General features: G+C 37.8%; 1 protein-coding gene across 1 annotated transcript in view; it reads right to left on the bottom strand.

The window, feature by feature from the left end:
- MAP4K5 (mitogen-activated protein kinase kinase kinase kinase 5) overlaps positions 1 to 24,317 on the bottom strand; it is a 232,703-nt gene that overhangs the window by 97,008 nt on the left and 111,378 nt on the right. Inside the window, exon 4 of the mRNA XM_044664786.1 lies at positions 21,259 to 21,349. Within this exon, the coding sequence (XP_044520721.1) occupies positions 21,259 to 21,349 (91 nt within the window). The remainder of the gene's footprint in view (positions 1 to 21,258; positions 21,350 to 24,317) is intronic.

A 24,317-nucleotide genomic window follows, 5' to 3' on the forward strand; every position in this document is an offset into this window, starting at 1 on the left:
TAAGTAAATAAACAAATAGAAGCCTCCCAACATGTTTGCTTCTATACAGTAAAATCTTTTGGCTTTTGCCAAATTGGACTGCCTCCTCCTTCTGATGCTGCTAGGGAATCGTGTTTTCTTAATTTTCAATATGATGATGCAAAAGGCTGCAAATAGGAAAATGCAAGTCCAGATCCAAGCAGCAGTACAAATCCAATTGGACAATTTCAAATACGCTATGCACAATGCACTGGAAAAAGAGGATCCAATTCAAAAATCTGACTCCAAGTTTCACAAGGCTGTTTCTGAAATACTCACAGAGGAAAGTTCTATTTCTCCTGAAATAAGGGAGACAGATGTAAAGAAACTCCTCTGGCATCTTGTGCATCTCTTGGCCAACCCTCCCTCCCCTGCTACTTCTCCTGACACCACGTCCTCTCCTGTCCCTTCTCCCAACCCACAACCAACCCCAGGTCCAGACCATAACAGTTCCTACCAATACTGCTGAGATAAGCATGCAAACACCTAAAAAGATCTGTTCTGCCTCAATAATAACCGAAACAACTAAAAAGAAACCAAAACCATACTATGATTATGATTCATATGATTCCAATTCCTGTGATGGCCTTTTCCTCTTAAGGGAAGTGCCTATATTAGGTAGATCTGGGGATGAGATAAATTTAACACACCATACTCCATTCACTCCTCAAGATACCAAAGAATTTAAAAAAGATGTTCCAAATTATAACGATGAACCCATAGCTATAACGAAAAGGATGGAAGACATATTTTTCCAATACAATCCTTCCTATAAGGATGTGGAAAAATTACTCAAGATCTTCCTAACAGAGAGAGAGAAAGAAACCAAATCATCTCTCACGTAAATAAGGTCTGAGGACAAAATGCAGTACACTGGCCACGTGAGGACCCTCATTGGGATTATAACAATCCAGAGGAATATTTGCAGTTAAATAATGCTAGAGCTGTAATATTAAAAGCAATGAAAGAATGTGCAGAATGTCCAGTCAACTGGACCAAATCTGATAGCCTAACGCAAAATGATGATGAAACTCCCTCTCAGTTTATTGACAGGCTTATTGAATTGGGAGCTAGATATTTGGACATGGATTTATCAACAGAGCAAGGAATATGACAAATAAGGTTACAATTTGTAAACAATTCTAGCAAAGGGGTCCAGGATTACTTTAAGATGCATTGTCCCAAATGGCCAGAAATGGATCTGGATGAATTAAAGAAAATAGCTGTGTTTGTCACTAAATGACATGAAGAGACAAAGGTACAAACTAATGATCTATTGGATACCATTCAAAAAGAACTGAAATCATTATGAAATAAAATAGAAAGACAGGAAAGAGGGCATGATGATAATACATCAATACCACTTGGCCCTCTCTGAGGGTCTAATTATCAATCTCTGACCTACCACTGTTGTAACAAGAAGGGCCACTTAATGATGAATTGCAGGAATTTGTTATAGACCATTAGGAATAATAATAACTACAACAATTTCAGGAACAGAACTAACAATAATAATAACTTCAGGAACAACACTAATTTAAAAAAACATTAATTATCAGAACAATAACTATAGGAATCACAATTCCAGGACTGATAATCAGGGAGATAGATAATCCACAACAAATGACCCTACAACAGTACCTTCAAAGTGGAGCTCTTCCATGCACTACTCAGGGTGCTAATGCTCCTCAAAGGGAGCCCAAGGAACTACAAGAATATTATGAAGGTGTGCATGGGGGGGAGGGGTTGGGGCATGGGAATCAGAGGATGCAGCTTTTGATTTTCCAGACCCTGATATCCTGCTGCCTGTTGTCCCTATCCACTGCCCGCTCCCATACTAATGAGCCTCATGCGACATTGAGAGTTGGCAACACATATGATTGTCTCCTGGACACTGGAGCTTCCAGGTCTGTATTGAGGAGCACACCTGATTCAGATTGTGACTCTATTTGCTCCCTAAAAGTTGTAGGCGTATCTGGAAAACCTCAACAGGTCCCAAAACGGTCTCCTCACATGGTAAGCATGGGACCCCTAACTGTAGAACATTCATTTCTTTTAATGCCTGGATCCCCTATAAATTTGCTGGGAAGAGACTTTTTGTGCAAACTTAGAGCCACAATAACCTGCTATCCAGATGGCTCTATGTCATTGGAAATACCCGAGGAATCTTTTGATTTGCTCCCTGTACTTCTCTCAGAGAGTCAAGAGGTGAACAAGCCTCCCACCTTGGGAAAACCTACTGACATCCCTTAGTCTCTTTGGGCCACATCTTCTTCCGATGTAGGCCTACTTAAATCAGAAGTTCCCATTCAAATTACGACAAAAGGAGGTCCAGCTCTCTCCATTCCTCAATACCCTCTATCAAAGGAAGCAATTGAGGGAATTACCTCAGTGATAAATTCATTAATTGAACAAGGGATAATAATTCCATATAAATCGGAATACAATACACCTATTTTACCTGTTAAAAAGCCCAAAATAGGCCCAGATGGAAAAGCCCAATATCGATTTGTCCAAGACCTAAGAGCTGTAAATAATCATATTATAAAAAGACATCCTGTGGTTTCAAACCCAAACACAATAATTTCTTCTATTCCCAGTACAGCGACACACTTTACAGTTGTAGACTTGTGCTCTGCTTTCTTTTCTATACCTGTATATGAGGATTCCAGGCATATCTTTGCTTTTACCTTGAAAGGTTCGCAGAGGACCTGTACTTGATGGCTTCAAAGAGTTCGTGGACAGCCCTACGTTATTTGCGCACCTCTTAAATGAGGATACAGATGCCATCAAATTCAAACACAGCCATTTAATTCAATATATGGATGATTTGCTCTTGGCTTCACTAAATGCTGAAGCATGTCAGGAGGATAGCAAGCACCTCCTTTTGGAACTATATAAGAGAGGCCATAAGGTCTCAAAAGACAAAGTTCAGTGGTGTCTCCCCAAGGTCCAATATTTAGGTTTCATTTTAACTGCTGGGTCCCGTCTTATTTCACCAAAACATAGAGAAAATAGACAAAAAGTAAGCATTCCTGTCAAAAAAAAGCAATTGAGGGCAATTCTTGGAGCGACGGGATTCTGTCGGCAGTGGATCCCTTGCTATGGGGAAATCGCAAAACCCCTTGTAGCACTTACAAAAAATTCGGTCTCTGAACCACTTAAATTGGAAACAGAACACCTGACAGCTCTTTCTAATTTAAGACAAGCTATCCTGGCTGCTCCTGCTCTAGGCATCCCAAGTTATGATAAACCATTTACTTTATATGTCCATGAACAGAGAGGGGTTGCTTCAGGTGTTCTGACTCAACTTTTGGGACCTGCTCAACTCCCAGTATCCTATTATTCGGCCCAGTTGGACCCTGTAGCTTCAGGAGCACCACCATGCCTTAGAGGAGTAGCTGCAATGGCTCTATTAGTGACTAAATCTGCCAACCTAGTATTAGGATGCCCTCTGACCATAATGTGCCCACATGAGGTTGAGGCATTGTTATTGAGACATGGGACACAGGAATTTACAGATCAGAGAATTATAAAATATGAAATAACCTTCTTGAACAATGAAAATATCACAATAAAGCGCTGTGGAGTTCTTAATCCTGCAACCTTGCTCCTGATTTGCCAACTTCTGGAGAACCTTTACGTGATTGTATCTCTTTAGTGTCCATTGCTGATAAACCTTGCAGTGATTTACTGGACACCCCTTTGGTCAACCCTGAGTTAATATTATTTACAGATGGTTCATTCTTTATGAGGGAAGGCATGTGCTAAACAGGAGCTATAGTCGTTACTAAATTTGCCACTCTGTGGTCAGCTTCCTTAACCTCAAATGTAAGTGCACAAGGAGCAGAACTCAGCTTTAAAATATGCCTGTATTATAGCAAAGGATAAGAGGGCCACAATTTATACTTACTCCCGTTATGCATTCGGCCTATATCATGCTATCTGCATGCTATGGCTTTAAAGGGGATTCCTGACATCAGCTGGAAAATGTATTGCTAATGGAAACCTTATTATGGAACTTTTTTCTGCTCTCCAGCTCCCCGAAGCCATAGCTATTGTTCATTGCTCTGCACATACACGTAGTACTGACCCCGTCTCCAAGGGAAATAACCAAGCAGATGCCTCAGCAAAGCTGGCGGGTTTGGAAGGACCTGAACTCATTTTGGCACTGATAATCACTGATGATTTGGATCTATCCCTTTCCTATACAGACAAGGAAGTGGGACAATGGAAAAAGAAATTTAAAGCCAAGCAAGTTAATGGAGTTTGGGTATCATCAGGTGGCAAACCCCTGCTCCCTAGAAATTTCTACATCCAAATTTGTTAGTCCATTCATAAACATGGTCATTTTTGGCACCCAAGGCATTGTAGCCTCTGTTAAAAGAGTATGGGTAGCACATGGAATAACTACAATTGCCTCCAAAATATGTACAGCTTGCTCTACATGTCAGGCCTTCAATAAACATGCTTTTCGTGGCAAAGCCTTTGGTGGACGTCCTCTTGCTTACCCACCATTTGAGCACTTACAAATTGATTTTATCTCTATGCCAAAAGCTGGACAGTATAAATTTTGCCTGGTCATAGTTGATCAGCTGCCTAGGTGGCCTGAAGCCTTTCCTACTGCTTAGGCCACAGAGGCTTTTGTTGCCAAAATCCTCCTAAAGTAAATTATTCCTCGTTTTGGACTGCCAGCATGGATTGATTTGGATAGAGGAACCCATTTTACGGATTTGGTCTTATGACAAATTTATTCATTTCTGGGGATAATTCCTAAATTTCATACACCTTATTATCCCCAGAGCTCCGGCCAAGTTGAACGGATGAAGAAAGAACTTAAAACTATGATTGGCAAATTGTGCACTGACACTCATCTAAAATGGCCTGAAATTCTCCTTCTGGCTCTATTTTATCTCAGAAGCTGACCCAGAGGTGATTTGTACATCTCACCATTTGAGATGCTATTTGGACATCCACCTGTTCAGGCTCAGCCATTTAACCCTGCCTATACTTCATTGTTGGGAGGGGATACAACCACTGCCATGTACATCAAAGAATTACAAACCAAATTGCGAGAGCTCCACAATTCTAGAGCTGCTGTTCAGGCAGGCCCCATAGACTTCTTCCTTCACAATCTAAATCCAGGTGATAGCATGTTCGTAAAGAACTTCAAATGCACTCGGTCAACTGCACCTGCTTATGATGGACCATTCCAGGTCCTATTGACTACACCAATGGCTATTAAAATTGGGGGGAAGGACTCATGGATTCATTGTAGCCATGTAAAATGAGTGCCTTCTGTTGATACTGAATAATTGACCTGTATTGAAACTGAATATTGATTGTATTTGTGACTTGCTACATCTGTACTTTGTATTTTTTCCATTTTGTTATTGTTGTTGTTTCACTGTATTTGAACATATATTACCTCTATTGAATTGACTTGATTTGAATTGATTTACATTTCATGCTTTTTGTGAAATTTTTGTATTTTCTTAAATGTATTGCTTTTATAACACCATTGTTTTACCTCATTTGCACTCACACTGTGGATCATGACTAAGTTAAGAGGAAATGCATCTAAATTCTTGGGTAAGAACCTTTATATTCTCCCCTCCTTATGTGACATGAATTACAAAATACATATGCATTTTTTCTCATTGTCACTGATTATAGGAGACATACTTTTGAAATCTTAGCACATTTTTTATAATTGCATGTGAAATTTATGTATTCTAAGCACATGTTATCTAAATTGAAAGAGTTTTTGATTATTAGTGTAGGTTTAGTATATCCATTTGTTCTAACTATAACTGCCTGCCCAAAAAGCCTTAGACTACTGAAATTGCCATTGGTATTTTGCTATTATGGGACTTAGTACATATGTCTGATTCAATGAAATGTCTGATTCGACGAAATGGGATCAACAAAGGAGCACAGATTTTATCAACGCAGTGCCAAAGAAGCACGGATATCTATCTTGTGCCAAAGAAGCATGTACCTAACCTGCATGATGCCAAAAGAGCACACAGGTCAAAAAGAAACCAAGGATTGCTGAGACTTCTATGCCAATAAAAAGGACTTGAACCTAGTGTGTGAATCGAGGTTGCAACGCTTAACATACATTAATATGTAGGACTCCTCGAACCACAATCCTTGTGAAAATTTATGTCAAGTACCTAACAATTGGCTGCTCTGGCTCCATATTATATCCCTGAGAAGAAACGATGTAAGAAGAAAAGAAGAAACAACGTAATATCAGACTAATAAATACAAATTTAGTCCTTTTTCTAAACTTCTTACTATGGTGGTTGACTGGTCCTGGCTGCTAAGTGGTTAAGTGCATGATGTCGGACATGGATTGCTTTACTTGGACATTATTCAAAGACTTAGTGTGATTTTCCTTTTTTTTTTCTTATGTATAATTTTTTCCACATAAAATTTAGGACTGGATGTTTAGAATTTTTCATCCAATAGTCATTTGGCTTTTTGTGCTAATTTTTCTGACAAATTTTAATTGGCAGTGATTCATATACCTTCTGCCTCAGCCATATATCCCTCTGTGATTTCATTGTTTCTTTCTATCCTCCTCAGGGGGGAATGTATTTTTATTTCATATGGAGAATTTAGGTTGTTTTAGGAAAAGAAGTTTACTGCCTCCTGGAATCCAAATGGAGATGCCCGTGAATACCACATGGAGAACACATGCTGATCCAGGAGCCTAAGAGAGCAACCAGGTGTGCAAAATTTTGAACTTGGGGGGGGGTTAATTCATTTGTTTTGTTAAATTCATCTGTTTTGTTTAAATGAATTTGTTTTATGCATGTATGTATTTTGTTATGAAAAAGGGGGACTGCCACCTGAATATTTTTGTAAAAGAAGTGGCATTTGTTTTCTTTATATTGTAAAAAATTGTTACCTTTCTCCCCTTTTATTGATATATATCCTTTATTTATTGTAATTGTAAATTTATTTATGTTTGTATGATCCATTGGGGAGATTGGTCTTCCAAAGGATCACAGGGAGGAATGTGTCATTTGAAACTGTTATAAGCCCTGGAAGACTACAACTCCAAGGACTCTCTCTGTTACAACTTCCCCTGACAATTCCCACTTCCTTAGTGGGAGGTGTCAGAGAAAGGATAAAAGGGAAAGTTTGGCACCTTTTCGCTCTATTGACCCTGGAAGATAGCTCTCTCTACCCTGGAGCTCTCTCTATGCTGGAAGTTCCGCTCACTATCCTGAGACCCTGATGTCTCTCTTGGTGCCTTACCTCCTAGTTTTCCCTAGACCTTCCCTTTCCTAGTCTAAATAAAACCTAGTTATCAAAAAATCCTTAAGTTGCTCTCTGATTTTTCATTTGAGATTTGAGCCGCTGAAGGGCTCTGGTCAATTTCCCCCACTGGGGGCTGAGGACCGCTACCTTCCTTTCTCTTCCTCTAGCTTTCTCTCTTTCTCCCATTCCTCCAATCCTCCTATCTTCATCCCTTCACTTTCCCCCTCACATGTCTCTGGGAGTAATTGTATTGAAAAAGAAACTATAGATGTGTAATAAAAATAAATAATCTCTTTTTGGAAAAAGGTTTTCTCTTGTTCCTCTTTATGTCATTTTAAACTATTCTGATTAAAGTTTTGAAGGGAAAATGCCTTTATTGTTATTAAAAATATACTGTAGTTAAGAAAATAATCAGTAGCATTACATTAAAATTTTTTTCCTATCAACTAAAAAAGACTTTTAAGAAAAACTTTTTAAACGGGAAGTCCTTAAAGTAGAAAAAACTAATGCAAATCACATAATAACTGTACCTTCAAAACAGACTTCAATCAAATAAAGTATTCTGCCCCCATAGCCTAAATTAAGATATCAGTGGTTATTTGCTAAGGTAGCACTCTACTCTCCATCATTTTTAGGAAATGAATTGTTCCACAAAGGCAACTTTCCCAGATAAAGGTGTAAATATCAATACTTCAATCATTTTAAATTTTAAAAAGTTGAAAATACTAAGATATAGCACACTATCTTTTCTGAATACAAACTATAACTTAACCTTTCATTAATAATGTAGGGTCACCAAATCACAGAATTTAGGACTAAGAAAGAAGGTTCTTATAAATTGGGTGGGTTTTGCATAGGTTGGTCATTAGGCTTTTGTTGTTGAAATGCCATGGTTTTTCAAACCATAGGTTATGGTTAGAATCCATACTAAAATAATAAAAATGATCATTGTTTTCTTTTTTTGTTGTTGTTGTTAAAATTTTGGGTTTGTGGATTTTGCTTCTAAGCCTTCAACTGTTTATGATGGATTAAGTTTAGCTGCCAGTGGTGGGTCTAGGTTGTGCAACTACTGTAAGTTTAGAAGATTTTTTTTAGGATTAGTGGTTTTTCTTAGTTTATTTGGGGGGAATATTAGTGGGTTTTGGTTATACTGCTGCTATGGCTATGCAGGAGTACCCCGAGACTTGAATCAGAAATATTGTGGCTTTTAGTATGCTGTTATTTGCTTTAATATAGTTTATGATATTTTATGTCTGGTGAAGTTGAGGTAAATATAGCTACTGAGTTATTTGATTCTATAGTGGGTTTTTGTGTAGCCAAGATTTTAGTGGTTTCTTTGTTATATGCTTGTGAGGGATGGGCTTTGGCTCTATTAGAGTAAATTTTATTTATTACTATTTATGTTGTTTTAGAGGTGGTTTCTGGACATATATTATTATGAATACTAAAATAAGAATAACTGAAATTATAAATAACAGGAAATATATTTTGATTAAGCCCTTTTGAACAGAGATAATTAAGGAAGATGTTGTAGAATGTAGATTGGCTTGACCTTTAGGTCCTGTTTTTTTGTATCAGATTAGCTCAATTGGTATGGTAGTAATGTGTTGGCCTATATGTAAGTTTATTAGGAGTGAAGCTTGATGTGTAATGTGAGTGAAGTATCCTAATATGTTTGAAAAGTTGTGAGTATGGTTTATTGTATTTGTAAGTTTATTAGTAAATGAGTTAAATTCATTTAATGAAACCTCCATGTGGTATAGCTAATCAAGCAAATACTTTAATTCCTATAGGAATAGCAATAATTATGGTTGTTGAAGTAAGTTTGAATATCAATGTCTAAGCCTACCATAAATATATGGTGAGCTCACACAATAAAACCTAAAAATTTAATTGATATTATAGCTCAGACCATTCCTATATAACCAAAGGGTTCTTTTTTGCCTGAATAATATCTAACAATGTGTGAAATAATTCCGTCTAGTGAATGAGACATGTCTTCAATACTGTGTATTGGATCCAAAGCAGAAGAGTGTTAAGGGTAAGGCAAAAGTGATTTGCCTAAGAGCAGTGATGACAAAAATTTTAGGGATGGAGTGACCCCCCACACCCGAGACCAAGCACCATACCTGACTCACCCAGAAACCGTGTGCTGTGACTCCTCCACCAAATGCCAGGAACACCCTCCCATCCCCTTGCCCCACACAGGGGAGGGAGAAAGCAGTCCCATTGAGCTGCTGGGAAGAGGGGTGGGTGAAGTGAGGAATGTCCTCAGCAAGTGTAGAGAAGGAGAGGGGAGTGGTCTGAGAGCTCAGTTCCTCTCCAGCTCTGCTGCATACCTTACCCTCTGTGTACTCCAACTGGGCTGTTGGGAAGAGGGGCAGGTGATGTGAAAAAATGTTAGGCATGGTGGAGAGGGGGAGGGGAGCAGCTGCGCCCGAGTCCCTTTGCCTTTCTAGTAACAAACCCTGATGGGGGGAGTAGGGAAGGAAGGGCAGCCGAGTGCCCACAGAGAAGGCTCTGCATATCATCTTTGGTATCCATACCATAGGTTTACCATCACGGGCCTAGGGTAATACCACTAGAAGGTGTTAAATATTAGATTTGAGCTCAAGACCTCCTATTTCTAGGCCTATCTCTCAGTCCACTGATCCATCTGACTGTCCTACAACCATGTCTTTAATTATCCATTTTAGAATTTTCCCAGGAATCAGAATCAATCAAGTTTTCCCTTTTTTGAGAAATTAGAATATTTGTCCTTTCTAACCTTAGTTCCAATTTTCCATTATCTTTTACTTGCCCAATTCTAGTTTTTAAAGACTGAATTTTTTCCACAATTTTTTGATCCTCCTTTTCCATTTGGTCCATCCTACTTTTCTTTTCTCTCTCTCTCTCTCTCTCTCTCTCTCTCTCTCTCTCTCTCTCTCTCTCTCTCTCTCTCTCTCTCTCTCCTTCTTTGGCAAAATTTTATATAATTAATTTAGAATATTTTTCTATGGTTACAAGATGCAAGTTCTTTCCCTGCTTCCCCTTCCCATCCCCTCCATAGCTGACACGCAATTCCACTAGGTTTTACATGTGTTACTGATGAAGACATATTTCCATATTATTGATATTTGTACTTGGGTGATCATTTTAAAGTCTAAATCCCCTACCATATCCCCATTAACCCATGTGATCAAGTAGTTGTTTTTCTTCTGTGTTTTTATTCCACTATTCTTCCTCTGAATGCGGCTAGTTTTCTTTCTCATAAGTCCCTCAGCCTTGCTCTGGATTCTTGCATTGCTGCTAGTAGAGAAGTCTGTTATGTTCAATTGTACCACAGTGTATCAGTCTCTGAGTATAATGTTCTCCTGATTTTGCTCCTTTCATTCTGCATCAATTCCTAGAAGCTGTTACAGTTCGTATGGAATATTTCCAATTCATTATTTCTTTGAGCACAATACTATTCCATCACCAAAAGAGACCACAATTTGTTCAGCCATTCCCCAGAGGGCATCCCCTCATTTTCCAATTTTAAAATTTCTAATTAATTTGCCTCTCCATATAACCTTACTAATTATTATTTTTATTGCATTATGATCTGAAAAGGTTGCATTTATTATTTTTGCTTTTTGTACTTGTTGGCCATATTTTTATACATTTGCCCTAGTATCTTTGTGAATGTACCATGTGCTGCTCAAAAGAAGGTGCATTCCTTTTTGTCCCTATTTATTTTTCTCCACATATCTATTAACTCTAATTTTTCTAAGATTTCCTTCACATCTCTTATCTGTTTTTTATTTTCTGGTTTGATTTATCTAGATCTGATAGAGGAAGGTTCAGGACTCTTGCTAGTATAGTTTTACTATCTATTTCATTTGTGAGGTCCACTAATTTATTCTTTAGAAATCTGGATGCTATACCATTTGGTGCATATATTCCTCATTGTCTATACTGTCTTTTATCAGGATATAATTACCTTCCCTATATCTTTTAAACAGATCTATTTTTACTTTGGCTTCTCCAGATATCATGATTGTGACTCCTGCCTTCTTTTTCTCAGTTGATGCCCAACAGAATTTGCTCCAGCCTTTTACCTTTACTCTGTGTGTGCTACCTGCCTCATGTGTGTTTCTTGTAGACAACATATGGTAGGATTTTGGTTTCTAATCCACTCTATTTGCTTCCATTTTATGGGTAAGTTCATTCCATTCATATTCAGAGTTATAATTACTACCTGTGTATTCCCCAACATTTTGATTTCCTCTCCTAGTCCTGCCCTTTCTTCTTTTACAACTTCCTTCTACATCAATGTTTTGTTTTTTATCAGTCCCCCTAATTCCCATCCTTATTTTACTTCCCTTTCTCCACTCTCCCTTCTTATTCCCCTCTTATTTTCTTTAGGGTCTTTTTAAACTACCCCCCACACTCTCCCTCCTTTGTATTGCTTCCCTCCCCACCAGTGTATTTGTTACCCTTCTACTTCTCTTTAGGGCATGAATCAATTCTCTGTCCCAATGGATATGGTTGATCTTCCCTCTTTGAGTCAATTTCAGTACATGTAAGAATTAAGTATTTCCTGTTTCCAACCTCTTTACCTTTCCAGTGTATTGGTGTTCTCCCCTGCTCCCACCATGTGCTTCTTTATGAAATATAAATTTATCTCATTTTGTCTCTTTTCCCATTTCTCTTAGTATTAACCTCTTTTTTTAACCTCTAGTTATACATATATATATATATATATATATATTTATGCATACATATATACATATATATATTTTTGACATTTCATCCTATACAGTTTGTCACTGTTCCCTCTAAGTATACTTCTTCTAGCTACCCTGATGATAACAATAATTTTTAAGAGTTACCAATATCATCTTTTATTATAAGAATACAAGTCATTTGAGCTTATTGGGTCCCTTAAAGAAGGTTTTCCCTCCCCTTTCTTAACTACCTTTTGGTGATTCCCTTGAGTTCTGTTTGGGCATCAAATTTTCTGTTTAAGTCTTGTCTTTTCTTTATGAATGCATGGAAGTCTTCTATTTTATTAAATGACCATTCTTTCCCCTGCAAGAATATAGTCAGTTTTGCTGGGTAGTTGATTCTTGGTTGTAGACCCAGTTCCCTTGCTTTCCGGAATATCATATTCCATGCCTTCCAGTTCTTCAGTGTAGAGGCATCCAGATCCTGTGTTATCCTAACTGTGGTTCCATGGTATCTGAGTGACTTCTTAGCAGCCTGTAATATTTTTTCTTTGGTGGGTGTTGTCAATTGGGAATTAAATACAGAAAGTGATCTGTAGATTCTTTCTATCTCCACTTTTCCCTCTTGGTCAAGAATGTCAGGACAGTTTTCTTGCATAATTTCCCGTAGAACGATGTCCAGGCTTTTTCTTTTGTTATGATCATCTGGTAGTCCAACAATTCTTAAACTGTCTTTCCTGGATCTGCTTTCAATGTCTGAGGTTTTGTCAATGAGGTGTTTCATATTTTCCTCAATTTTTTCAAACTTTTGATTTTGTTTTATAGGTTCTTGCTGCTTTGTGAAGTCATTTGCTTCTAGTTGTTGGGTTCTAATTTTTAAAGCATTTTGGTCATCCTTCTTCTGCTCTGATTTTCTTTGTAGTTCATCTTTCATCTTTTTTGCCTTGTTTTCAAGCTGGTTAATTTTGGCTTTCAAGACACTACTTTCTGTTTCCAGATGACTTATTTTGCTTTTTAAGTTCTTTTCCCAATTGTCTTCAGCCTCTCTTAATTGTTTTGAATTGTGTTTTGAGTTCTTCCAAAGTCTGTGTCCAATTCGCTGGAGTTTCTGTGTTTTTTTCTTGGTCCTCCTCTGTTCCATTTACTCTTTGTTCATTACCTGGATAGAAGCTGTTGATTATAATTTCTTTTTTCTTTTTCTGTTGTTTACTCATATTTTTTCCTTCTTTTCCCCCCTGTCATTAGCTGTAATCTCACTTCTTTGATTATTTGCTGGATCTGTGGATTTGGGCTATTCTGTCTTCAAGGGGCTTCTTCACTGCTCTGCTGATTGATTAAGCTAGGCTGATGGTACTGATGAGTCCTAAGGTTATATCTTCCCCAGCTGGCAGCAGAAGCTGCAGGTGTAGGTGAAGGGAACTGTGCTTCTAGCCCTGTTCACAAGGTATTCTATAGTGGTTACAGCCTTTGTCCTGGGATCAGATTCAGCTGGATTCTCATAGCTACTCTCAGTGCAATCTATGGGAGAAGGGTGTTGGGGATTGAGCTTCCCTACCTTCTGAAGGCTTCATATCTGCCCTATTGATAAGATTAAGCCAGGGTGGAGTTGATCTGCACCACTGGATGTGCCCTAAGGCCAAAACCTTGAGAAGGGGGGGGGGGGCAAGATGGAGTGTTTTGGCTGTGTTTAGGCTGCCCTCTCTGCATTTCTTCTCCAGCCGCCTCCCTGCTGCCTATGTTCAATGCTGTGAGCCTGGCACAGGTAGGCCAGCAAGGCACTCCCTCCGGATTAGCACCCTTGCCCACTCCAGATTCTAGCCACCATTGGAGACTCAGCCCTGTAGGTGGGGTAGGGGTCCTAGAACCTTCCTTCTTCCTTTTCCTTGAATCTGAGAGTTCAAGAATTCAGGCATTTTTTTTTCGCATACCTTTTAAGTTGAATTTAGCAAGAGCATCCCCCAGCACTGTCCTGTTGTTATATTTGGTTTTCTGTCCCCTCGAACCACTTTGTTTTTGATTGGTGTGGAAGGGTTTTAGAGGTCTGGACTTTTGCTGCTTCTAAGCTGCCATCTTGACTCCTCATAACTTAATTCTCCCATTCTACTTTTCATGGCACTCTTCTTCATTGGACCTTTTTGTCTGTTCTTCCAATAGGTCAATTCTGGTTTTTAATCCACTTATTTCTTCATTTGATTTCTATGTCTCTTTTTCCATTTGACCAATTTTGCTTTTTAAGATATTTTCTTTTTGTATTGCTTTCATTGCTTTACCTCATTTTTTATTTGATTTTTGAACTCCTTTTTGTGTTCTTCCAGACCTTGAGATTAATTTCCATTTTTAGGGTGGAAGTTTGCATATGTTTGTTTGTTTCTCACCATTTCCTGTTGCTTCTGTTTTTTGCTATTTTTCCCCATAGAAATTTTCAAGAGTTAAGAGCTTTTTTTGCTGCTTTTGCTCATTTTCCCATTTGAGGACTGGGCAATATAGATATCTATATCTGTTAGCCATTTCTGTCTTAACTTCTGGCTCACAGGGTTTCACCACCCCTTCAGAGGCTTCAGTGTACCCTGTGCTATAGAGAGCTCCAAACCTCACCTCCAGGGCCTGGGAATTCCAAGGGTGGATCTATGGTGCTTTTTTTGTTAGTGTAGCCCAAGTCCCAGGACCCTGAAGTTGTCTAGGTCCTGGTTCAGTGTTTTGCCCTGTAGCTATGTAATGTGGAAGTATCCTAGAGGGATGTTAGATATTACAACCCAACTAGGAACTCCTATAGGTCAATTAAGCACCAAAATCTTTGATTATGGAAACAAAGTTTATTTTAACAAAAGGAATAAGGGTAACTGGATAGGTATGACCCTAACACTCTTCACACTACCTACATCCAACTTCTACATTCCCTGCTTAAAGGAAGCCTTCTGTTTCTTCTCTGAGCCCTACCTATACCTCCCTATGCTATCTAAACCCTTTCCCAAGCTATCTGACTTAGCTAATCTTCCCACCAGTAATTAATAAAGAAAGTGAAAAACCCCTAGGTTTGGCAGCTGTACTAAGTAACCAAAGTTATAAATGAAAATTTTGGATTACCTTAGTCAATAGGAATTCTGGCAGCTGGACCAACTGGCAAATGAATACTGGACTTAGTGAAATTGGTTTTTCCAAGTAAATCCTCTACCTGGATTCCAAAGATTTCTCCATGAAATCCTGACCTTCCAAGGAGAATCCCTTAGAACAAAACCCCTCCTTCACCTTGAAATTGTAGGCAGAGAGACGAAACCCACTCCCAGCTCAAATGAAATCTAAGAAGGAAGTGAAGTTCAGTTATTTTCAATTTTTTAGATTCCCACAATTCCATTCTTACCCAGAATCCTTTCCCAGGGATTAACTCAAAATTCTCTTCTTTCAACTAAACCTAGAAAACCAGACCATCCCTAACTATATTCCTACAGCTATCTTCACTGCCACCACTGTGCCGTTGTAGAGACCCAAGTGTGCCCAGTGCTATGGAGTTCTGAATCTCACTGCTAAGGCCTGGAACTTTCTTCCAGGGGTGGGTATGCAGTGTTCTTTTGTTGATATAGCTGATGTCCGAAGATCCTAAGGTTGCCCAGGTCCTGGTTCTATGACTGGCACAGTAGGTGGGGGGAGCAGTAGGCCTACACTTCCTTGTGCAGTTTTGCCTCTGGTTGTTTCCCCCTTATATTGTGGAAATCCACACTCTCTGCCTAGCTTTCATGTTGTGTTTGGTGGGAGAGTCCCTTCACTCTTCCTGTTCTGACTCTTGTCCTTTTGAGGCGCCTTTTAAAGATAGGTTTAGAAGACATGACTGTCTCCCATCCTTCCTGGAATGAAAGATAGAATTTTAGCTCACAGGACACTGTTTATGCTTCCTCTGAAATCAATGAAATGAATCCTCCCTAAATTTAGACTGCATATCATACTATACCTAGTTTTCCTTTCTCTCTCTATCATAAACTTTAGGAAATGGAGCCTTTTCCAAGGATTTCCTTCATTTCTTCTCCTTCTTATTAGTGAGAATCAGATCCAGAACAGAATTCCCCTTGTTAGTTCCTTTACTTTTTGAAGTTTGATATTATTATTCTTTAAGTTTCATTTATTTATTTTGACTGTTTTCCCATGGTTACATGATTCATATTCTTTCCCTCCCCCCTCCTGTAGCCAATGAGGAGTTCAACTGGGTTTTACATGTATAATTGAATAAGACCTATTTCCATATTATTAATATTTGCAATAGAATGATCATTTAGAGTCTACATCCCCAATCATTTTCCCATCAAACCATGTAATCAAGGAAATGTTTTTCTTCTGGGTTTCTACTCCCTCAGTTCTTTCTCTGGGTGTGGACAACATTCTTTCTCATAAGTACCTCAGAACTGTCCCGGGTCACTGCATTGCTTGCTGCTAGTAGAAAAGTCTATTATATTCTATTGTGCCATAATATATCAGTCTCTGTGTACAATGTTCTCCCTGCATCAATTCCTGTAGGTCTTTTCAGTTCACATGGAATTGCTCCAGTTAATTATTCCTTTCAGTATTCCATCACCAACAGATACCACAATTTGTTCAGCCATTCCCCAATTGAAGGGCATCACCTCATTTTCCAATATTTTGCCACCACAAAGAACATGGCTATAAATATTTTTGTACACATATTTTTCTGAAGGTTGATTTATTAAGGAAATCAAGAAGTGACATTCTTTTCTGCTGCTGGTAGAAAGAAAGGGCTCCAATAGGTATCTGGATAATTGAAGTCCGCCATCAATACTACATCATACTTATGTAACAGTCTTGAATGTTACAATTCTTCATCTATTTCCTGTTTCTGTACAGATAAAACAATGATGAAAATCACTTATGGTTGTCTTCTTCACTGACCTATATCCAAAAATGTCATATTTTTCCCTCTGGTTCCTGGATTTCCTCATATCCAATACTTTCTTAATATGCAATGCTACATCATTACCCTTTTCTTTTACTTATAGTATTTATTCTATGTTCAATGCCATCCAGAGTGACATTCTAGTCAAATGTTTCATCCAAGTCTTAATACTGTTTATGAGGTAAATTTGCTTCCTTTTTTGGATCTTTAGTTCATTTGGCTTCTTGTCTAAACTGTAGGCATTTGGGCACTTGAGGCCAAAGTTTCTGTCTTAGACTTTGTTTGATATTGTGTTATTTAAATAAGTTCTGGGGTTCCATTTAGAGGTATTTGGGGCTCATTTCAGCCTTAAGATATGTAGATATATAACAAACTTCCTGTAGATGTTTTGAGGAATTTGGAAACATTTCCCATGATTCCTCTTGAAAAAATGGAGGCAAGATAGGAAGTGTGATGAAGTAAGAGAAGGATTTAAGACTCCTGGGGTCATTGGAGGCGGTCTCTTTGCTACCTGAGTGGGCTCCCAGGGGTCAGAGAGGAGTAGGGAAGGTATGGAAGAAAATGGCGGAGGCGGCAATTTGAATCTTTTACATGCGCGTGGTCGATTTATCGCCATATCAACATGGCTTTTATAAAAATACTAATCTCCCTCATTATATTGCCCTTAATCATTTTTAAAAATAACAGTTTGGTGAACCAGAAGCTTGGATTACGGACCCTAAATTTTTTAGATAGCCTAAGAAGAAGCCATGCGGCTCTGGTACCTGGAGTCTCAGAAATGCCCCTTTTCCGCTCTTGTTCCTCTCCCTATTTTCCCTAGCCTCGAGGCTGCCTTTCAGGGAACAGGGACAATGGATTTAATTGCCGCTGGGCTATGAATTCTTTTGCCCAATGCCCAGGGCCTAGTGGCCCCTACCCACAGTGATCGAATGCTGGGTTTCCTGCTGTCGTCTCTGCGATTTTCCTGACTCCTGACCTGGCCTCCGTTCCTGCTGCCCTGATCTCTGCCGAATCCCAGGCCCACCAGAGCAGAACGCTTCTGCTGATCCTGTCTCCTGTCAACACCTGAGATTTCCGAGCGACCCCACCCCCCATCCCCTGCCGCTGCCAAACACCGCTGCTTCAGAGAATGCCTCTGCTGCTAAAGATTTGTAAAGTATTGCCCCCCCCCTTTTGTTAAGAGGCTCAGTCCCCCTCAACTTAAATTCCTAGTGAAGCACCTAAGATTGGCTATCATTTATGGCTCACTCCCTGAGAAGGTACAGGAAAAATCAGATCAAAGAAAGGCATTCCCCTTATTTAGAGAGAATGGCAATTTTCTATAGTCCTGGCCCTGAATGGGTAATTGCAAACTGCTTAAATCACTTTAATTGGGCCTTGATTCAAGGTCCTGTTATGAGTTTATTTTACTTACATTTTTTGCACATTTTACATTTCATTCACAAGTTACTTTTTTCCCCTTCTATCTGAATTTTTATTCTTTTATTTTTTTTTTATTATTTTTTTTTGCCAATTGATTTCATACAACCCCCGTGACTCAGCCATGCATCCTTAGCTGACCTGAGGTACCCTTTTCAGGGGAGAAATGTGTTGTTTAGAATTTTCCTCAGGAGGGTGTGTGTTAAGTTTTTATAATCAAAATGTCTGAATTATAATTTATAATGCAAGTTAATTTTTACTCCGTTAGGAGTAATCTCATGGGGATAATGTATAATTCTCAGAAGGAAATGTATGTTTTATAATCTATAATGTAAACTTTAAATTCTTTTGAGATTAATTTTAGGATAAGAAAATTGCCATCTTCCCAAAATCCAGACAACGAACCTGTTTGGTGAAGACACCATGAAGATGCCTGAAGAGCCTTCACTGGATCATGAAATTTGAACTTTGGGGTGCAGCTGATTTGAACTATGGGGAATTGAATGAGTTGACTGCATTTGTTTTGAATGTACACTCTTGTGCGAATAGGGGACTGCCCCATTTTGGCTTTTTGTCAATGCGACTAGTTTTTATCGTCTTTTCTTTTATCCCCAACTTTCTGTAATTTAGAAGTTGACTATATTTAGAAGATCCACTAAAAAAGATCTTTTTTACCAGATCTCAGGGGGGAAATGTGTTATTTACATAAGTTCTAGGGTTCCATTTAGAGGTATTTGGGGCTCATTTCAGCCTTAAGCTATGTAGATATATAACAAACTTCCTGTGGATGTTTTGGAGACTTTGGAAACTACATTTCCCATGATTCCTCTTGTAAAAATGAAGGGAGACAGGAAGTGTGATGATGTAAGAGAAGGATTTAAGACTCCTGGGGTCATTGGAGGTGGTCTCTTTGCTACCTGAGTGGGCTCCCGGGGGTCAGAGAGGAGTAGGGAAGGTATGGAAGAAAATGGAGGAGGCGGCAATTTGAATTTTTTATAGGCGCGTGGTCGATTTTTTCCCATATCAACATGGCTTTAATAAAAATACTAATCTCCCTCATTATATCGGCCTTCATCATTTAAAAAAATAACAATATGAATGTCTAAGTATCTCAATTGCTCTTCTTCCTCTAGTAAAGCAACTATCTATGGTATTTGGTGTAGTGAGTATAAATAAGCAGCTGTTTCCCTCCCCTTATTTTTAGTTTAAAGCTCTTTAAAAATTAATTTTCAAAATTCCTGACATTCTTAACTGTAATAGGGGAATTTCAGGATGTAATAAGGGAATATTGCAGGGCGGTAATAAGGGGAAAATGCTAGGTAGTAGGGAAATTAAAGGCGGAGGTATGGTTGGAATTGAGGATAGGCACTGTGGATAGGGTTTTGTGAATTCCTAAGGCAGAAAGGTGGATGAGGAAGGTACAATGATGAAGGCTGGTAGTTGAGGTGGTAGGAGAAGTAAGGGAATGTCTGAGTTTAGGGAATATAAACACTGAGGTATAAAGAGTTGCAAGGGAGAGGATGAGTTAATCTAAGGCAGGCAACAGCAGCAGGGAACCACAGACTGGATACTCAGGTTAGAGACAAAACACTGAAGGGAAACAGACTGAGCCCTTCAAGTAAAAGGGACACTTTTACAAAGCAAAGTTAGAGCCAGCCAAGAACAGCTTGAAACTGACTAGAAACTTCTAGTCAGTTTCACAGGTTCACTAAGAAAGGGACTAGAGGAAGTATTGAAGTTACACTTCCTCCAAAACAGATACCTTCAGCTTCCCTCAAACTCCAGAGAGAATGTTGTTCCTCTCTCTCCTCCTCCCTCTCTTATTAATCAACTAATGAAGTAGCCAAAGGGTTTTGATTAAAGACAAATGGGGTTTATTGGGTTTTTTTAGGGCTGATTGGAAGGATAGAGGATATTAGGTAACCCTAACAGCTGCCTAGAGAAAACTTCAGGTGGGGGAAGGGAGACAGGAATGTGAGACTGAGTAGAGACCAGCCTACTCAGCTCCAAGAGGGTTTGTAGCCAATAGGGTAGGAAAGCTGGATACAATGATTCAATAGATAAGTTTGTAACAAGGGTAAAGCCCTATTTGACTAAACTATCAAGATTTGAAACTAACACTGAGATCTACTCCCCTTTCAAAAATTCTCAGACATTCAGGTAGGGAAAATGAAGATGGAAATAAGGTAGGCTAGGGAGATCCAAAGGAATTAGCTAAATTAACAATCTTTAAAGGAAAAGCTACAAAATATAGGCCAGGTTTCAATCCAAAGAAGGAGCTCAGATTGACCCTGATACTCTCCACGAGTTTCCCAGGGCCAACTGACTTTCCCAAGATTCTAAACCCCTTATTAACTGACAGAACTCTGCAGCAAAAGCCTACAAAGCTGTTATGCACCCTCTCTACACCACATAACAGATCTAGTAAATGTATTTTTTCTGCTATACCTAATATTCCAAGCCATAATCCAGAAGTCCAAATTCCATTCTCAGAAACTCTTTTTTAGTCATTGTTTATTTGCCAGATAAAATTATCTCTCCTATATATCTTACTTTCAATGAGCAAAAATGAGGAAAACAACCTATGTCCCTATGATCTTCAGTTTCTTGCCCAAAACTGTGTCAACTTTGGCAATACTCTTCAAGTATTTTCTAACAATGTTATTTGGGTTCAAATCATTATCAGAAATGAGCACTAGCTCTGTTTCAATAATGTTTCAGAGGTTCTCTATTATATTTTGGGTACATTTCTATATTTTTGTTGTGCTGACCTAGGCATTTATAGTTGCCAGATGAAGTGATCTCTCAAAAAAGAACGTGTACATGGAAAATGGGCTGCTGGGGAGGTGTAGAAATTTGAAAATTCCAGTGAAACAGTATGAAAACAGAAAAATATAAATCATAAGGTATTCAAATGAGAATGAGTTTAAAACACAAAAAGAAGATAAATATTTTTTTTACCTGAGATAGCTCCCAAAGTAAGCAACAATATTGCAGTGTTTGCATTCTTTAACCATATATATTTCTTGTTGAATTAGCGAAAAATCATCACCTGAAAAACAAAATGTTATACCATTATCAAACTAGATTTCTGTATCCAAAATATTTTAAAAGATATTTCATTTTTATGGGTTAGAAAATGGATTTAAAAGTGGTTATGGAGTTAAAAGACAATAATCATTTACAAAGGTTCGCCTCTCCTGCCCCAGGTTACTATTGATACTTAGTATCATTTTCAATTATAACTTTATATGGAAAAAGAATATTTGCCTCAAATGAAAACCTAATATGACATATTGAAGCCTGGCTTGTAGAATCAAAAGGTCCTCACCCTTCTAAAGATACCTATTTCTAACTACACTGTAGGAACCCTTTGGTCATTTCAGAACTACAATCACTAACTTCCTAATGATGTGGCTGACATGTAAGAGAATAAACAGGAAAAAGGATGAAAAGTAACAGACATCATACTCCCCTTCTACCACAGAATTTGAAAACATTTCGTTTAAAAGAAAATAATGGAATTATTTCCATCCTAGTTCATTTTGAAGATCAAGTAGAGCTTCAACTCTTTTGCCATGATATAAATACTTTTAAAAAAGGCAATTTTAGAGATGCCTTAAAATTATAAATTTAATAACCTTCAAATCAAATAATCAAACACGAAAAATAAAGTACAATAAATCATACATAAGTTCCTTTCCTTTCCCAGAAATCTGACAAGTAAACTACTCTATGTTCACTTAACTTATTTATACTTTCCCTCTTTATATTCAAGTCATTCACCCATTCTGAATTTATCTTGGTGTAGGGTGTGAGATGTTGATCTAAACTTATTCTCTCCCACATTGTTTTCCAAATTTCCCAACAGTTTTTGTCAAATAGTGGATTTTTGTCCCCAAAGTTGGGCTCTTTGGGTTTATCATACACTGTCTTGCTGATGTCACTTACCCCAAGTCTATTCCACTGATCCTCCCTTATGTCTCTTAGCAAGTACCATATTGTTTTGATGACTGCTGCTTTATAGTATAGTTTAATATCTAGTACTGCTAGGCCCCCTTCCTTCACATTTTTTTTCATTATTTCCCTTGATATTCTTGATCTTTTGTTCTTCCAAATGAACTATGTTATAGTTTTTTTCTAATTCAGTAAAGAAGTTTTTTGGTAGTTTGACAGGTATGGCACTAAATAAATTAATTAATTTGGGTAGAATGGTCATTTTTATTATGTTAGCTCATCCTACCCATGAGCAATCAACGTTTTTCCAATTGTTTAGATTTAGTTTTAATTGTTTGGAAAGTGTTTTGTAGTTGTGTTCGTATAATTCCTGTGTTTGTTTTGGTAGATAGATTCCCAAGTATTTTATATTGTTTAGGGTGATTTTAAATGGTGTTTCTCTTCTACCTCTTGCTGCTGTGATGTGTTGGAAATATATAGAAATGCTGATGATTTATGTGCATTTATTTTGTATCCTGCAACTTTGCTAAAGTTGCTGATTATTTCTACTAGCTTTTTAATTGATTCTCTATGGTTTTTTAAGTAGACCATCATATCATCTGCAAAGAGTGATAGCTTAGTCTCCTCATTGCCTATTTTAATGCCTTCAATTTATTTTTCTTCTCTAATTGCTACTGCTAATGTTTCTAGTACAATGTTAAATAATAGAGGAGATAATGAGCATCCTTGTTTCATACCTGATCTTTCTAAGAAGGCTTCTAATTTATCCCCATTGCATATGATGTTCGTTGATGGTTTTAGATATATACTGTTTATTATTTTTAGGAAAGTTCCTTCTCTGCCTATCCTTTCCAGTGTTTTCAATAGGAATGGGTGCTGTATTTTGTCAAAGGCTTTTTCAGCATCTATTGAGATAATCATGTGATTTTTGTTTGCTAGCTTGTAGATATGGTCAATTATGTGGATGGTTTTCCTAATGTTGAATCATCCTTGCATTGCTGGTATAAATCTCAACTGATCATGTTGGATAACCCTCTTGATCACTTGATGGAGTCTTTTTGCTAGTATTTTATTTAGGATTTTTGCTTCTATGTTCATTAAGGAGATTGGTCTGTAGTTTTCTTTCTCTGTTTTTGATCTACCTGGCTTTGGAATCACTACCATATTTGTGTCATAAAAGGAATTTGGTAGGACTCCTTCTTTGCTTATCATATCAAATAATTTGTATAGTCTTGGGATTAGTTGCTCTTTGAATGTCTTATAGAATTCACTTGTGAATCCATCAGGCCCTGGCAATTTTTTCTTAGGGAGTTCTTTGATGGCTTGTTCAATTTCTTTTTCTGATATGGGATTATTTAGGTATTCTATTTCTTCTGCTGTTAATCTAGGCAGTTTATATTTTTGTAAATATTCATCCATATCTCCTAAATTGTTATATTTATTCCCATATAATTGGGCAAAATAGTTTTTAATGATTGCCTTAATTTCCTCTTCATTAGAGGAGAGGTCTCCCTTTTCATCTTTGATACTGTCAATTTGGTTTTCTTCTTTCCTTTTTTTTAATAGATTGACTAGTACTTTGTCTATTTTATCTGTTTTTACAAAGTACCACCTTCTAGTCTTATTTATTAATTCAATAGTTCTTTTACTTTCAATTTTATTAATTTCTCCCTTGGTTTTTAGTATTTCTAATTTAGTTTTCATCTGGGGATTTTTAATTTGCTTGCTTTCTAGTTTTTTGAGTTGCATGCCCAATTCATTAATCTCTGCCCTCCCTAATTTGTTAATATATGCACTCAAGGATATAAATTTCCCCCTGAGTACTGCCTTGGCTGCATCCCACAGAGTTTGGTAAGATGTCTCCTCACTGTCATTCTCTTCAATGAAATTGTTGATTGTTTCTATGATTTCTTCTTTGACTAGCTGGTTTTGGAGAATCATATTATTTAGTTTTCAATTCTTTTTGATTTGCCTGTCCAGGTGCCCTTACTAATTATTATTTTTATTGCATTATGATCTGAGAAGGTTACATTTATTATTTCTGCTCTTTTGCATTTGTTTGC

Source organism: Gracilinanus agilis, chromosome 2 (genome assembly GCF_016433145.1).
Source record: "Gracilinanus agilis isolate LMUSP501 chromosome 2, AgileGrace, whole genome shotgun sequence".
Classification (NCBI taxonomy): Eukaryota; Metazoa; Chordata; class Mammalia; order Didelphimorphia; family Didelphidae; genus Gracilinanus; species Gracilinanus agilis.